General features: G+C 46.6%; 7 protein-coding genes across 7 annotated transcripts; all 7 read right to left on the bottom strand.

Moving 5' to 3' along the window:
- Window positions 1-1,506: 1,506 nt before the first annotated feature.
- LOC132903624 (histone H3) lies at window positions 1,507-2,173 on the bottom strand. The gene has a single exon (XM_060952316.1). It carries the CDS (start codon window positions 2,158-2,160, stop codon window positions 1,750-1,752), a length of 411 nt encoding a protein of 136 aa, XP_060808299.1. The 5' UTR covers window positions 2,161-2,173; the 3' UTR covers window positions 1,507-1,749.
- A 356-nt stretch (window positions 2,174-2,529) lies between these two features.
- Window positions 2,530-3,312, bottom strand: LOC132903625 (histone H2B). Its single transcript, XM_060952317.1, has one exon. The coding sequence runs from the start codon at window positions 3,251-3,253 to the stop codon at window positions 2,879-2,881; it is 375 nt and encodes a 124-aa protein (XP_060808300.1). The 5' UTR covers window positions 3,254-3,312; the 3' UTR covers window positions 2,530-2,878.
- A 581-nt stretch (window positions 3,313-3,893) lies between these two features.
- On the bottom strand, window positions 3,894-4,532 carry LOC132903667 (histone H2A). The gene has a single exon (XM_060952453.1). The coding sequence runs from the start codon at window positions 4,460-4,462 to the stop codon at window positions 4,088-4,090; it is 375 nt and encodes a 124-aa protein (XP_060808436.1). The 5' UTR covers window positions 4,463-4,532; the 3' UTR covers window positions 3,894-4,087.
- Window positions 4,533-4,785: 253 nt separating this feature from the next.
- Window positions 4,786-6,015, bottom strand: LOC132903655 (histone H1B-like). The gene has a single exon (XM_060952415.1). It carries the CDS (start codon window positions 5,952-5,954, stop codon window positions 5,202-5,204), a length of 753 nt encoding a protein of 250 aa, XP_060808398.1. The 5' UTR covers window positions 5,955-6,015; the 3' UTR covers window positions 4,786-5,201.
- Window positions 6,016-9,014: 2,999 nt separating this feature from the next.
- On the bottom strand, window positions 9,015-9,797 carry LOC132903620 (histone H2B). Its single transcript, XM_060952304.1, has one exon. It carries the CDS (start codon window positions 9,736-9,738, stop codon window positions 9,364-9,366), a length of 375 nt encoding a protein of 124 aa, XP_060808287.1. The 5' UTR covers window positions 9,739-9,797; the 3' UTR covers window positions 9,015-9,363.
- Window positions 9,798-10,378: 581 nt separating this feature from the next.
- LOC132903622 (histone H2A) lies at window positions 10,379-11,017 on the bottom strand. The gene has a single exon (XM_060952306.1). The coding sequence runs from the start codon at window positions 10,945-10,947 to the stop codon at window positions 10,573-10,575; it is 375 nt and encodes a 124-aa protein (XP_060808289.1). The 5' UTR covers window positions 10,948-11,017; the 3' UTR covers window positions 10,379-10,572.
- Window positions 11,018-11,270: 253 nt separating this feature from the next.
- Window positions 11,271-12,500, bottom strand: LOC132903618 (histone H1B-like). The gene has a single exon (XM_060952302.1). The coding sequence runs from the start codon at window positions 12,437-12,439 to the stop codon at window positions 11,687-11,689; it is 753 nt and encodes a 250-aa protein (XP_060808285.1). The 5' UTR covers window positions 12,440-12,500; the 3' UTR covers window positions 11,271-11,686.
- Between the last annotated feature and the right edge of the window lie 1,707 nt (window positions 12,501-14,207).

Here is a 14,207-nt window from a genome sequence, read left to right as displayed (position 1 = left end):
AAAACACGCAAAGTGCGAGCTCTCGGAGAGCGAGCGTCTAGTCTCTTTCTCGATGTAAAAGCATGTAATTATTATTATATTTGTGTAATTATTATATGATAATAAATAATAGTCGGGCAGTCGGGCGAGAGAAAAGAATGCGGGGATGCGGAGTGTTTTTTTTTCTTCTTTTTGTTGTTGTAACGAGTAGGTACCTACCTAGTGCATTATGTGCGTCGTAGTATCGTCTACATACTACCTACTAATTGATGTGCGGTGTGTGCAGTGGCAGTGGCAGTTGCAATATTTTTATTAGGTCAGTCAGTCAGTCAGTCAGTCAGTCAGTGTATAGAGTGTCGTCGGCGGCGGGAGATGGATGGATGGATGGATCCAGATTACTGAGGAGACAATATCATAATATTAAGTAACGTGAGGAGGTGGCCAGTGTCGGGTGTGAAGTCAAATTTAACAAAGTTTTTACGTCTTGGAAGTGACTGGACAGATTGCAAATCATTTGAACTGTTTGTGTGTAGCGAAAATTGTGTTTGTTTTGTTGAAAAAAGATAAAGTGTGTGTGCTGCATGCATAATGAACGGTCGACACGATAAGTGACATCAGAAACGGTTTTAACAACAACAAATTCAACGATACTTTTGCGGCCCTGAAAAGGGCCTTTTTGTTTAATTGTTTGTTTCGTTTGTTTACTCGCTTGCAGAGATCGAGCGAGCGAGAAACACGAGACACGCACACGGCACACCTTAACCGCCGAAACCGTACAACGTACGTCCCTGGCGCTTCAGAGCGTAGACCACGTCCATGGCGGTGACGGTCTTCCTCTTGGCGTGCTCGGTGTAAGTGACAGCGTCGCGGATGACGTTCTCGAGGAACACCTTGAGAACACCGCGGGTCTCTTCGTATATCAGACCGGAGATACGCTTGACGCCGCCTCTGCGAGCCAAACGACGGATGGCCGGTTTGGTGATACCCTGGATGTTATCACGGAGCACCTTCCTGTGGCGTTTAGCTCCTCCCTTTCCAAGACCTTTGCCTCCTTTACCGCGACCGGTCATCTTGTTGTAGATTGATTCGATGAGATTGTTAAACACAAAGACGCGCACGCGCAAACACGACTTGTCGACGAATGGTAAATTTTCAGGTTTGATTTTCTACTTTTATATACACTAGCAACGCGAAGGAGGGGGTAGGGGTGGGGAGGCGAGGGGGGCCCCTCAACGGCCAACCAATAGAAGAACGAGCGCGCGTTAATAAAAAAAAAAAAAAAAAAAATATTAATAATAATATACGAGAATATTAAATAAAAAGAAAAACAAAAAAAAAAAAAAAATAATAATAAATAAATACGTACACGCACATTATTATTATTCCATACTAGCTTTCATTCGCAGTCGCAACAGTAGGTTAGGTATTATAAAGATTTTGTATGTTTTTTTTTTTTTTTTTTTTTTTTTTTTTACATACATAACAATATGTTGCTGCGTGTATGTGGTGGTAAGGAAGTAGTTACATGATAATAATATATGTGTTCATTAATTACGCAGGTAGGTGGTGGTGGTGGTGGGAACTAACTCATCGTACCAAGAAACATGTATCAGTTTGAATCGTGTGTGGCCCTGAAAAGGGCCGTTTGTAAATGCGAGCGGCGACGTTCCAGTTCTAGTGTCACGTTGCGATCATGATCATGTAATGGTCATGAACATGACGAGATCGGACACACAACAACGGGAATCACCACCAGACTCCTCTACACGCTTAAGCGCGTTCTCCTCTGATCCTGCGCGCCAACTGGATGTCCTTGGGCATGATGGTGACGCGTTTCGCGTGAATGGCGCACAGGTTGGTGTCCTCGAAGAGGCCCACCAGATACGCCTCGCTCGCTTCCTGGAGAGCCATCACTGCCGAACTCTGGAATCTGAGATCGGTCTTGAAGTCCTGAGCGATTTCACGTACGAGACGCTGGAACGGCAACTTGCGGATCAGAAGCTCGGTACTCTTCTGGTAACGACGGATCTCACGGAGTGCAACTGTTCCGGGCCTGTAGCGATGCGGCTTCTTGACACCGCCGGTTGCGGGCGCGCTCTTACGAGCCGCCTTAGTGGCGAGCTGTTTACGCGGAGCTTTACCTCCGGTCGATTTACGGGCCGTCTGCTTAGTACGAGCCATCCTTGTTGTTCGTAGAAAGTATCAACGGAAGAACGATTACAAAACACACCAAGTACGTACACACGACCGCACGCGGGTACCGACCGAACTGAAGTGATCCGAATTAACAGATTCTAGCGCGTTTTATACGAACACGTAGCATCGACTGGTAGTATACTACCGAATGGTAATATGGTGAACGCCCCCCCCCCCCCCCCCCCCTCTCCTGTCTCCCTCTCTCTCTGTCGTGCGCGTGTAGTATTTTACGAAATATGTAGTATTATTTAGAATAATAATATTTTCCTTTGCGGGGTAGACACAGCGAACAATTGTAATATTTGCGTATATATATATTTTTTTTGTGTATAACAACAAACATTTGTTGTTCGATCATGATATCATGCGTGTTTTTTACTTTTATTATTATTACTCCGAATTATAAGTCTGAGGTTGGTACGACGTATTAAGTCGAGAAGAAACATTCAGTGAATTATGACAAATGTTATGGCCCTGAAAAGGGCCTTTTGGATGTAGGTATATTATACACGCGTGTGCGTGCGCGCGTGCGTGCGTATATGCTGTGCTGCCATTCTGCATCCATTCAAATATTTCGCCCGTCCGATCCCATCCACTACCTGACCCAACCGTGAAGGGGTAGGTGATGTGTAGGAGCAAACAAAACAAAACACTTCGACGGACACACGTTAGCAAACACACACACACACTATATATAAATCATCTACTTGGAGCTGGTGTACTTGGTGACCGCCTTGGTGCCTTCACTGACGGCGTGCTTGGCGAGCTCACCGGGCAGGAGAAGCCTCACGGAAGTCTGCACCTCCCTCGATGTGATCGTTGACCTCTTGTTGTAGTGGGCCAGGCGGGAAGCCTCGGCGGCGATTCGCTCGAAGATGTCGTTCACGAACGAGTTCATGATGGACATCGCCTTGCTGGATATACCGGTGTCCGGGTGCACCTGCTTCAGCACTTTGTAAATGTAGATGGCGTAGCTCTCCTTCCTCTTGTGCTTCTTCTTCTTTTTGTCAGTCTTGGAGATGTTCTTCTGGGCTTTGCCAGATTTCTTGGCGGCCTTGCCACTGGTCTTGGGCGGCATTTTTCTTTGTTATAAAATGCGTGCGTAACGTCACTAGCGCGAGATCTAGAAACCGAGATGTCTCGTGTGGTGCCCGAATTTTTGATAAATTTTTAATATATGTCCGTCGTCTGCAGTCAAACAGTGTAATGGTCACAGCGTATATCGGCCAATAGGAAAGTCGGCGTAGTCGCGTCGGGCACGCCTCGAATCATTCCCCTCCCCCCTCTCCCTTCCCCTCCCCTCCGCCAATAGTGCAAAGAAAGTGAGATAAAGATAGGTAAAAAAAAAAAAAGGAGGTAGGTAAAAAAAAAAAAAAAAAAAAAAAAAAAAAAAAAGTAGGTAGGTAGGTAGGTGATACCTAGTTTAGGTTATCCCTTGTTACGTTAGGTTAGGTTAGGTTTGCATAATATGTAATAGGTAGGTAGCGAACTAGGTAGAGGTAGATAAGACTTGACAAAGTATTTTTGACAGGCAGACTCGTGTAAAGCCCGTTTATTTATTCTTGCTGAGCCAGCAACTGAGTAAGTAAGTGAATCGTACGTTGTGTTTTAGAATGATTAGCTTTGTTGACTTTGGTTTATCAAAAGTGAAACTGTTTTTAACGCATAAGAATCATATTGTGGCCCTGAAAAGGGCCTTTTTGTCTTTTCATTCCGAGTTAGCAAGTCGACGCACCCGGCGACCACGTAAGAGTCCATCCATCCATCCATCCATCCATCCATATCGGGCCTCGGATTGTTGTTGAGCAAGTACGTATATGTGTGTGTGTGTGTGCGTGTGCACATACAATACAAAATACATACAATAAAAACAACAACAAAATAGAGGAACGAACGAACGAAAGTGGACAACTTACGCCTTCTTCTCGGTCTTCTTGGGCAAAAGCACCGCCTGGATGTTGGGCAGTACACCGCCCTGAGCGATGGTCACACCGGAGAGCAGTTTGTTCAATTCTTCGTCATTGCGGATGGCCAATTGAAGATGTCTAGGTATGATCCTGGTCTTCTTGTTGTCTCTGGCGGCGTTGCCGGCCAACTCGAGCACTTCGGCGGCCAGGTATTCCATCACGGCGGCGAGGTAAACAGGAGCGCCGGCACCGACGCGTTCGGCGTAGTTGCCCTTGCGTAGCAGCCTGTGAATACGGCCCACGGGAAACTGGAGACCGGCACGATTGGAACGCGACTTTGCCTTCCCCTTCACTTTTCCACCTTTACCGCGTCCAGACATTTTTCGAAGATTGAATTGGTACAGTTAGTAAACAAACAAACAAACGTTGTTGTGACAACGGACGACGACGTTAAAATGAGCGTACGCGGACGGGGTATGCTTTTATTATATACACCCGTGCGTTGATCTTTATCGTACAATGAACGAAGTTACCAACATCGAGTGGTGGGGATGTGAACGAACGAACTAACGGACAATGTCTACCTATTTTTATTTATTTACTTTTTTTTCTTTCCCTACTCACTATTACGTTACGTTATATTATACATATCATCATGAGCTAGCTAGCTAGCTAGCTAGCTAGCTAATAACGCAGTCAGGTAATGAAATATATATCTGAATGTTCATGCGTTTGTATATTTTTATTTATTTATTTATTTTTTTTATTTAACACTCTCTCTCTTCTTCTTCATCAATACTTACGTAAGAAGCGATACTTACACTCGTCTCACAAGGTAGGTCGACGACACACAGACATGTGTTATTATTGTTGTTGTACAAAGAAACATACACATTGAACCATATGTTAGCCCTGAAAAGGGCTTTTTGTTAGGCGCGAAAGGGCACCATGCACACAACGGTGCACGCTTTTTCCCACCCACCCCGACCTCTTCTTCTTCGACGACGTCCGTCTTCGTGGTAGTTGTTGTCGTTGTTTCTGCAAGCAACTAGCAGTAAACAAACGGCGGAGAGATAAAGAGAGCGGCGGTATATACCAGGTACATACACAGGTAGGGATTTACTTCTTTGACGCGGCCGCTTTCTTTGCTGCGGGCTTCTTGGGTGTTGTGGCGGCCTTCTTCGGCTTGGGCGCTTTCGGTTTCTTCGTAGGGGGTTTGGCAGTTTTCTTCGCCTTCGGCGCGGCAGCGGCCTTGGCCCTCGCGGGCGCGGCCGCCGCGGCCTTCTTGGCCGCCGCGGGCTTCTTCTTGGCCGCGGCCGCAGCCTTCTTGTCCTTAGCGGTGGCGGCGGACGAGGCCGCCTTGCCGCCGGCCGCCTTCGACGGCGACGAAGACGCACCGCCGGCGGAGGCGGCCTTCTTCGCCTTGGAGGAGGACGCGGACGCGGCGGATCCCTTCTTCGATTTGGCGCCGGCCGCGGACGCGGACCTCTTGGTGCCCGCCGCACCGCCGGCCGGTTTCTTGGACGATGACGATTTGGATTCCAATTTGAACGATCCCGACGCACCTTTGCCCTTGGTCTGGATCAGTGCTCCGGATTCGACGGCGCTCTTCAAATATTTCCTTATGAACGGTGCCAATTTCTCGGCGTCGACTTTGTATTGGGCCGCTATGTATTTCTTAATGGCCTGCAGGGACGATCCGCTCCTCTCCTTCAACTCCTTGATGGCGCTGTTGACCATCTCCGATGTCTTCGGGTGGGTCGGTTTGGCTTTCGCCTTCTTGACACCGCCCGCCGCGGCAGACGCCTTAGGCTGCTTCTTCGCCGGCGTAGCCGGTGCCGGTGCCTCGGAAGCTACAGCTGTGTCTGCCATATTATTGTTAATATTTATTTATTTCACTTAATACACACACGCGCAAACAACAAACAAACACGGGAATTGTTAAATGAACAGTGTTAAAGTCGACGGGCGCGTGCGAACATTTCGTTCGCATCGAGTAATACCGTAACGAGAACCGGTGTGCCGCGAAACGTTTTCTCATACGAGAGCTTCCAACTTTTCACTAACTAAGTTCGGAAAATATTAATTTTCCATAATAATAATGCGCTCGGAAGGCACATTGAACACGTATAATGTATATTATTGAGTTTATCCACGTGCACATGTGATTTTAATCACACCGATGAATAGTGATCCCGAGTTATAGACGTTTATTTTCACAGTAATATATCGGACCAGAGCTCGGGTCATGTTCAAAAGTTGTTTTTCATTATAAAACCTAATAATGTACGCAATTAGTGTCCCCAGGTAAAAAGCTAAGATATCATTGTTCACCCTTGTTAATATATAATATGTATAAATATTATATTTGACAATTTTGAAGCTTGTCAAGTCCACGTTGGTAAAACACGCAAAGTGCGAGCTCTCGGAGAGCGAGCGTCTAGTCTCTTTCTCGATGTAAAAGCATGTAATTATTATTATATTTGTGTAATTATTATATGATAATAAATAATAGTCGGGCAGTCGGGCGAGAGAAAAGAATGCGGGGATGCGGAGTGTTTTTTTTTCTTCTTTTTGTTGTTGTAACGAGTAGGTACCTACCTAGTGCATTATGTGCGTCGTAGTATCGTCTACATACTACCTACTAATTGATGTGCGGTGTGTGCAGTGGCAGTGGCAGTTGCAATATTTTTATTAGGTCAGTCAGTCAGTCAGTCAGTCAGTCAGTGTATAGAGTGTCGTCGGCGGCGGGAGATGGATGGATGGATGGATCCAGATTACTGAGGAGACAATATCATAATATTAAGTAACGTGAGGAGGTGGCCAGTGTCGGGTGTGAAGTCAAATTTAACAAAGTTTTTACGTCTTGGAAGTGACTGGACAGATTGCAAATCATTTGAACTGTTTGTGTGTAGCGAAAATTGTGTTTGTTTTGTTGAAAAAAGATAAAGTGTGTGTGCTGCATGCATAATGAACGGTCGACACGATAAGTGACATCAGAAACGGTTTTAACAACAACAAATTCAACGATACTTTTGCGGCCCTGAAAAGGGCCTTTTTGTTTAATTGTTTGTTTCGTTTGTTTACTCGCTTGCAGAGATCGAGCGAGCGAGAAACACGAGACACGCACACGGCACACCTTAACCGCCGAAACCGTACAACGTACGTCCCTGGCGCTTCAGAGCGTAGACCACGTCCATGGCGGTGACGGTCTTCCTCTTGGCGTGCTCGGTGTAAGTGACAGCGTCGCGGATGACGTTCTCGAGGAACACCTTGAGAACACCGCGGGTCTCTTCGTATATCAGACCGGAGATACGCTTGACGCCGCCTCTGCGAGCCAAACGACGGATGGCCGGTTTGGTGATACCCTGGATGTTATCACGGAGCACCTTCCTGTGGCGTTTAGCTCCTCCCTTTCCAAGACCTTTGCCTCCTTTACCGCGACCGGTCATCTTGTTGTAGATTGATTCGATGAGATTGTTAAACACAAAGACGCGCACGCGCAAACACGACTTGTCGACGAATGGTAAATTTTCAGGTTTGATTTTCTACTTTTATATACACTAGCAACGCGAAGGAGGGGGTAGGGGTGGGGAGGCGAGGGGGGCCCCTCAACGGCCAACCAATAGAAGAACGAGCGCGCGTTAATAAAAAAAAAAAAAAAAAAAATATTAATAATAATATACGAGAATATTAAATAAAAAGAAAAACAAAAAAAAAAAAAAAATAATAATAAATAAATACGTACACGCACATTATTATTATTCCATACTAGCTTTCATTCGCAGTCGCAACAGTAGGTTAGGTATTATAAAGATTTTGTATGTTTTTTTTTTTTTTTTTTTTTTTTTTTTTACATACATAACAATATGTTGCTGCGTGTATGTGGTGGTAAGGAAGTAGTTACATGATAATAATATATGTGTTCATTAATTACGCAGGTAGGTGGTGGTGGTGGTGGGAACTAACTCATCGTACCAAGAAACATGTATCAGTTTGAATCGTGTGTGGCCCTGAAAAGGGCCGTTTGTAAATGCGAGCGGCGACGTTCCAGTTCTAGTGTCACGTTGCGATCATGATCATGTAATGGTCATGAACATGACGAGATCGGACACACAACAACGGGAATCACCACCAGACTCCTCTACACGCTTAAGCGCGTTCTCCTCTGATCCTGCGCGCCAACTGGATGTCCTTGGGCATGATGGTGACGCGTTTCGCGTGAATGGCGCACAGGTTGGTGTCCTCGAAGAGGCCCACCAGATACGCCTCGCTCGCTTCCTGGAGAGCCATCACTGCCGAACTCTGGAATCTGAGATCGGTCTTGAAGTCCTGAGCGATTTCACGTACGAGACGCTGGAACGGCAACTTGCGGATCAGAAGCTCGGTACTCTTCTGGTAACGACGGATCTCACGGAGTGCAACTGTTCCGGGCCTGTAGCGATGCGGCTTCTTGACACCGCCGGTTGCGGGCGCGCTCTTACGAGCCGCCTTAGTGGCGAGCTGTTTACGCGGAGCTTTACCTCCGGTCGATTTACGGGCCGTCTGCTTAGTACGAGCCATCCTTGTTGTTCGTAGAAAGTATCAACGGAAGAACGATTACAAAACACACCAAGTACGTACACACGACCGCACGCGGGTACCGACCGAACTGAAGTGATCCGAATTAACAGATTCTAGCGCGTTTTATACGAACACGTAGCATCGACTGGTAGTATACTACCGAATGGTAATATGGTGAACGCCCCCCCCCCCCCCCCCCCCTCTCCTGTCTCCCTCTCTCTCTGTCGTGCGCGTGTAGTATTTTACGAAATATGTAGTATTATTTAGAATAATAATATTTTCCTTTGCGGGGTAGACACAGCGAACAATTGTAATATTTGCGTATATATATATTTTTTTTGTGTATAACAACAAACATTTGTTGTTCGATCATGATATCATGCGTGTTTTTTACTTTTATTATTATTACTCCGAATTATAAGTCTGAGGTTGGTACGACGTATTAAGTCGAGAAGAAACATTCAGTGAATTATGACAAATGTTATGGCCCTGAAAAGGGCCTTTTGGATGTAGGTATATTATACACGCGTGTGCGTGCGCGCGTGCGTGCGTATATGCTGTGCTGCCATTCTGCATCCATTCAAATATTTCGCCCGTCCGATCCCATCCACTACCTGACCCAACCGTGAAGGGGTAGGTGATGTGTAGGAGCAAACAAAACAAAACACTTCGACGGACACACGTTAGCAAACACACACACACACTATATATAAATCATCTACTTGGAGCTGGTGTACTTGGTGACCGCCTTGGTGCCTTCACTGACGGCGTGCTTGGCGAGCTCACCGGGCAGGAGAAGCCTCACGGAAGTCTGCACCTCCCTCGATGTGATCGTTGACCTCTTGTTGTAGTGGGCCAGGCGGGAAGCCTCGGCGGCGATTCGCTCGAAGATGTCGTTCACGAACGAGTTCATGATGGACATCGCCTTGCTGGATATACCGGTGTCCGGGTGCACCTGCTTCAGCACTTTGTAAATGTAGATGGCGTAGCTCTCCTTCCTCTTGTGCTTCTTCTTCTTTTTGTCAGTCTTGGAGATGTTCTTCTGGGCTTTGCCAGATTTCTTGGCGGCCTTGCCACTGGTCTTGGGCGGCATTTTTCTTTGTTATAAAATGCGTGCGTAACGTCACTAGCGCGAGATCTAGAAACCGAGATGTCTCGTGTGGTGCCCGAATTTTTGATAAATTTTTAATATATGTCCGTCGTCTGCAGTCAAACAGTGTAATGGTCACAGCGTATATCGGCCAATAGGAAAGTCGGCGTAGTCGCGTCGGGCACGCCTCGAATCATTCCCCTCCCCCCTCTCCCTTCCCCTCCCCTCCGCCAATAGTGCAAAGAAAGTGAGATAAAGATAGGTAAAAAAAAAAAAAGGAGGTAGGTAAAAAAAAAAAAAAAAAAAAAAAAAAAAAAAAAGTAGGTAGGTAGGTAGGTGATACCTAGTTTAGGTTATCCCTTGTTACGTTAGGTTAGGTTAGGTTTGCATAATATGTAATAGGTAGGTAGCGAACTAGGTAGAGGTAGATAAGACTTGACAAAGTATTTTTGACAGGCAGACTCGTGTAAAGCCCGTTTATTTATTCTTGCTGAGCCAGCAACTGAGTAAGTAAGTGAATCGTACGTTGTGTTTTAGAATGATTAGCTTTGTTGACTTTGGTTTATCAAAAGTGAAACTGTTTTTAACGCATAAGAATCATATTGTGGCCCTGAAAAGGGCCTTTTTGTCTTTTCATTCCGAGTTAGCAAGTCGACGCACCCGGCGACCACGTAAGAGTCCATCCATCCATCCATCCATCCATCCATATCGGGCCTCGGATTGTTGTTGAGCAAGTACGTATATGTGTGTGTGTGTGTGCGTGTGCACATACAATACAAAATACATACAATAAAAACAACAACAAAATAGAGGAACGAACGAACGAAAGTGGACAACTTACGCCTTCTTCTCGGTCTTCTTGGGCAAAAGCACCGCCTGGATGTTGGGCAGTACACCGCCCTGAGCGATGGTCACACCGGAGAGCAGTTTGTTCAATTCTTCGTCATTGCGGATGGCCAATTGAAGATGTCTAGGTATGATCCTGGTCTTCTTGTTGTCTCTGGCGGCGTTGCCGGCCAACTCGAGCACTTCGGCGGCCAGGTATTCCATCACGGCGGCGAGGTAAACAGGAGCGCCGGCACCGACGCGTTCGGCGTAGTTGCCCTTGCGTAGCAGCCTGTGAATACGGCCCACGGGAAACTGGAGACCGGCACGATTGGAACGCGACTTTGCCTTCCCCTTCACTTTTCCACCTTTACCGCGTCCAGACATTTTTCGAAGATTGAATTGGTACAGTTAGTAAACAAACAAACAAACGTTGTTGTGACAACGGACGACGACGTTAAAATGAGCGTACGCGGACGGGGTATGCTTTTATTATATACACCCGTGCGTTGATCTTTATCGTACAATGAACGAAGTTACCAACATCGAGTGGTGGGGATGTGAACGAACGAACTAACGGACAATGTCTACCTATTTTTATTTATTTACTTTTTTTTCTTTCCCTACTCACTATTACGTTACGTTATATTATACATATCATCATGAGCTAGCTAGCTAGCTAGCTAGCTAGCTAATAACGCAGTCAGGTAATGAAATATATATCTGAATGTTCATGCGTTTGTATATTTTTATTTATTTATTTATTTTTTTTATTTAACACTCTCTCTCTTCTTCTTCATCAATACTTACGTAAGAAGCGATACTTACACTCGTCTCACAAGGTAGGTCGACGACACACAGACATGTGTTATTATTGTTGTTGTACAAAGAAACATACACATTGAACCATATGTTAGCCCTGAAAAGGGCTTTTTGTTAGGCGCGAAAGGGCACCATGCACACAACGGTGCACGCTTTTTCCCACCCACCCCGACCTCTTCTTCTTCGACGACGTCCGTCTTCGTGGTAGTTGTTGTCGTTGTTTCTGCAAGCAACTAGCAGTAAACAAACGGCGGAGAGATAAAGAGAGCGGCGGTATATACCAGGTACATACACAGGTAGGGATTTACTTCTTTGACGCGGCCGCTTTCTTTGCTGCGGGCTTCTTGGGTGTTGTGGCGGCCTTCTTCGGCTTGGGCGCTTTCGGTTTCTTCGTAGGGGGTTTGGCAGTTTTCTTCGCCTTCGGCGCGGCAGCGGCCTTGGCCCTCGCGGGCGCGGCCGCCGCGGCCTTCTTGGCCGCCGCGGGCTTCTTCTTGGCCGCGGCCGCAGCCTTCTTGTCCTTAGCGGTGGCGGCGGACGAGGCCGCCTTGCCGCCGGCCGCCTTCGACGGCGACGAAGACGCACCGCCGGCGGAGGCGGCCTTCTTCGCCTTGGAGGAGGACGCGGACGCGGCGGATCCCTTCTTCGATTTGGCGCCGGCCGCGGACGCGGACCTCTTGGTGCCCGCCGCACCGCCGGCCGGTTTCTTGGACGATGACGATTTGGATTCCAATTTGAACGATCCCGACGCACCTTTGCCCTTGGTCTGGATCAGTGCTCCGGATTCGACGGCGCTCTTCAAATATTTCCTTATGAACGGTGCCAATTTCTCGGCGTCGACTTTGTATTGGGCCGCTATGTATTTCTTAATGGCCTGCAGGGACGATCCGCTCCTCTCCTTCAACTCCTTGATGGCGCTGTTGACCATCTCCGATGTCTTCGGGTGGGTCGGTTTGGCTTTCGCCTTCTTGACACCGCCCGCCGCGGCAGACGCCTTAGGCTGCTTCTTCGCCGGCGTAGCCGGTGCCGGTGCCTCGGAAGCTACAGCTGTGTCTGCCATATTATTGTTAATATTTATTTATTTCACTTAATACACACACGCGCAAACAACAAACAAACACGGGAATTGTTAAATGAACAGTGTTAAAGTCGACGGGCGCGTGCGAACATTTCGTTCGCATCGAGTAATACCGTAACGAGAACCGGTGTGCCGCGAAACGTTTTCTCATACGAGAGCTTCCAACTTTTCACTAACTAAGTTCGGAAAATATTAATTTTCCATAATAATAATGCGCTCGGAAGGCACATTGAACACGTATAATGTATATTATTGAGTTTATCCACGTGCACATGTGATTTTAATCACACCGATGAATAGTGATCCCGAGTTATAGACGTTTATTTTCACAGTAATATATCGGACCAGAGCTCGGGTCATGTTCAAAAGTTGTTTTTCATTATAAAACCTAATAATGTACGCAATTAGTGTCCCCAGGTAAAAAGCTAAGATATCATTGTTCACCCTTGTTAATATATAATATGTATAAATATTATATTTGACAATTTTGAAGCTTGTCAAGTCCACGTTGGTAAAACACGCAAAGTGCGAGCTCTCGGAGAGCGAGCGTCTAGTCTCTTTCTCGATGTAAAAGCATGTAATTATTATTATATTTGTGTAATTATTATATGATAATAAATAATAGTCGGGCAGTCGGGCGAGAGAAAAGAATGCGGGGATGCGGAGTGTTTTTTTTTCTTCTTTTTGTTGTTGTAACGAGTAGGTACCTACCTAGTGCATTATGTGCGTCGTAGTATCGTCTACATACTACCTACTAATTGATGTGCGGTGTGTGCAGTGGCAGTGGCAGTTGCAATATTTTTATTAGGTCAGTCAGTCAGTCAGTCAGTCAGTCAGTGTATAGAGTGTCGTCGGCGGCGGGAGATGGATGGATGGATGGATCCAGATTACTGAGGAGACAATATCATAATATTAAGTAACGTGAGGAGGTGGCCAGTGTCGGGTGTGAAGTCAAATTTAACAAAGTTTTTACGTCTTGGAAGTGACTGGACAGATTGCAAATCATTTGAACTGTTTGTGTGTAGCGAAAATTGTGTTTGTTTTGTTGAAAAAAGATAAAGTGTGTGTGCTGCATGCATAATGAACGGTCGACACGATAAGTGACATCAGAAACGGTTTTAACAACAACAAATTCAACGATACTTTTGCGGCCCTGAAAAGGGCCTTTTTGTTTAATTGTTTGTTTCGTTTGTTTACTCGCTTGCAGAGATCGAGCGAGCGAGAAACACGAGACACGCACACGGCACACCTTAACCGCCGAAACCGTACAACGTACGTCCCTGGCGCTTCAGAGCGTAGACCACGTCCATGGCGGTGACGGTCTTCCTCTTGGCGTGCTCGGTGTAAGTGACAGCGTCGCGGATGACGTTCTCGAGGAACACCTTGAGAACACCGCGGGTCTCTTCGTATATCAGACCGGAGATACGCTTGACGCCGCCTCTGCGAGCCAAACGACGGATGGCCGGTTTGGTGATACCCTGGATGTTATCACGGAGCACCTTCCTGTGGCGTTTAGCTCCTCCCTTTCCAAGACCTTTGCCTCCTTTACCGCGACCGGTCATCTTGTTGTAGATTGATTCGATGAGATTGTTAAACACAAAGACGCGCACGCGCAAACACGACTTGTCGACGAATGGTAAATTTTCAGGTTTGATTTTCTACTTTTATATACACTAGCAACGCGAAGGAGGGGGTAGGGGTGGGGAGGCGAGGGGGGCCCCTCAACGGCCAACCAATAGAAGAACGAGCG

The sequence above is a fragment of the Amyelois transitella genome, chromosome 28 (assembly GCF_032362555.1).
Source record: "Amyelois transitella isolate CPQ chromosome 28, ilAmyTran1.1, whole genome shotgun sequence".
NCBI classification, from domain to species: Eukaryota; Metazoa; Arthropoda; class Insecta; order Lepidoptera; family Pyralidae; genus Amyelois; species Amyelois transitella.
This window is presented reverse-complemented; position numbering and strand designations above follow the sequence as displayed.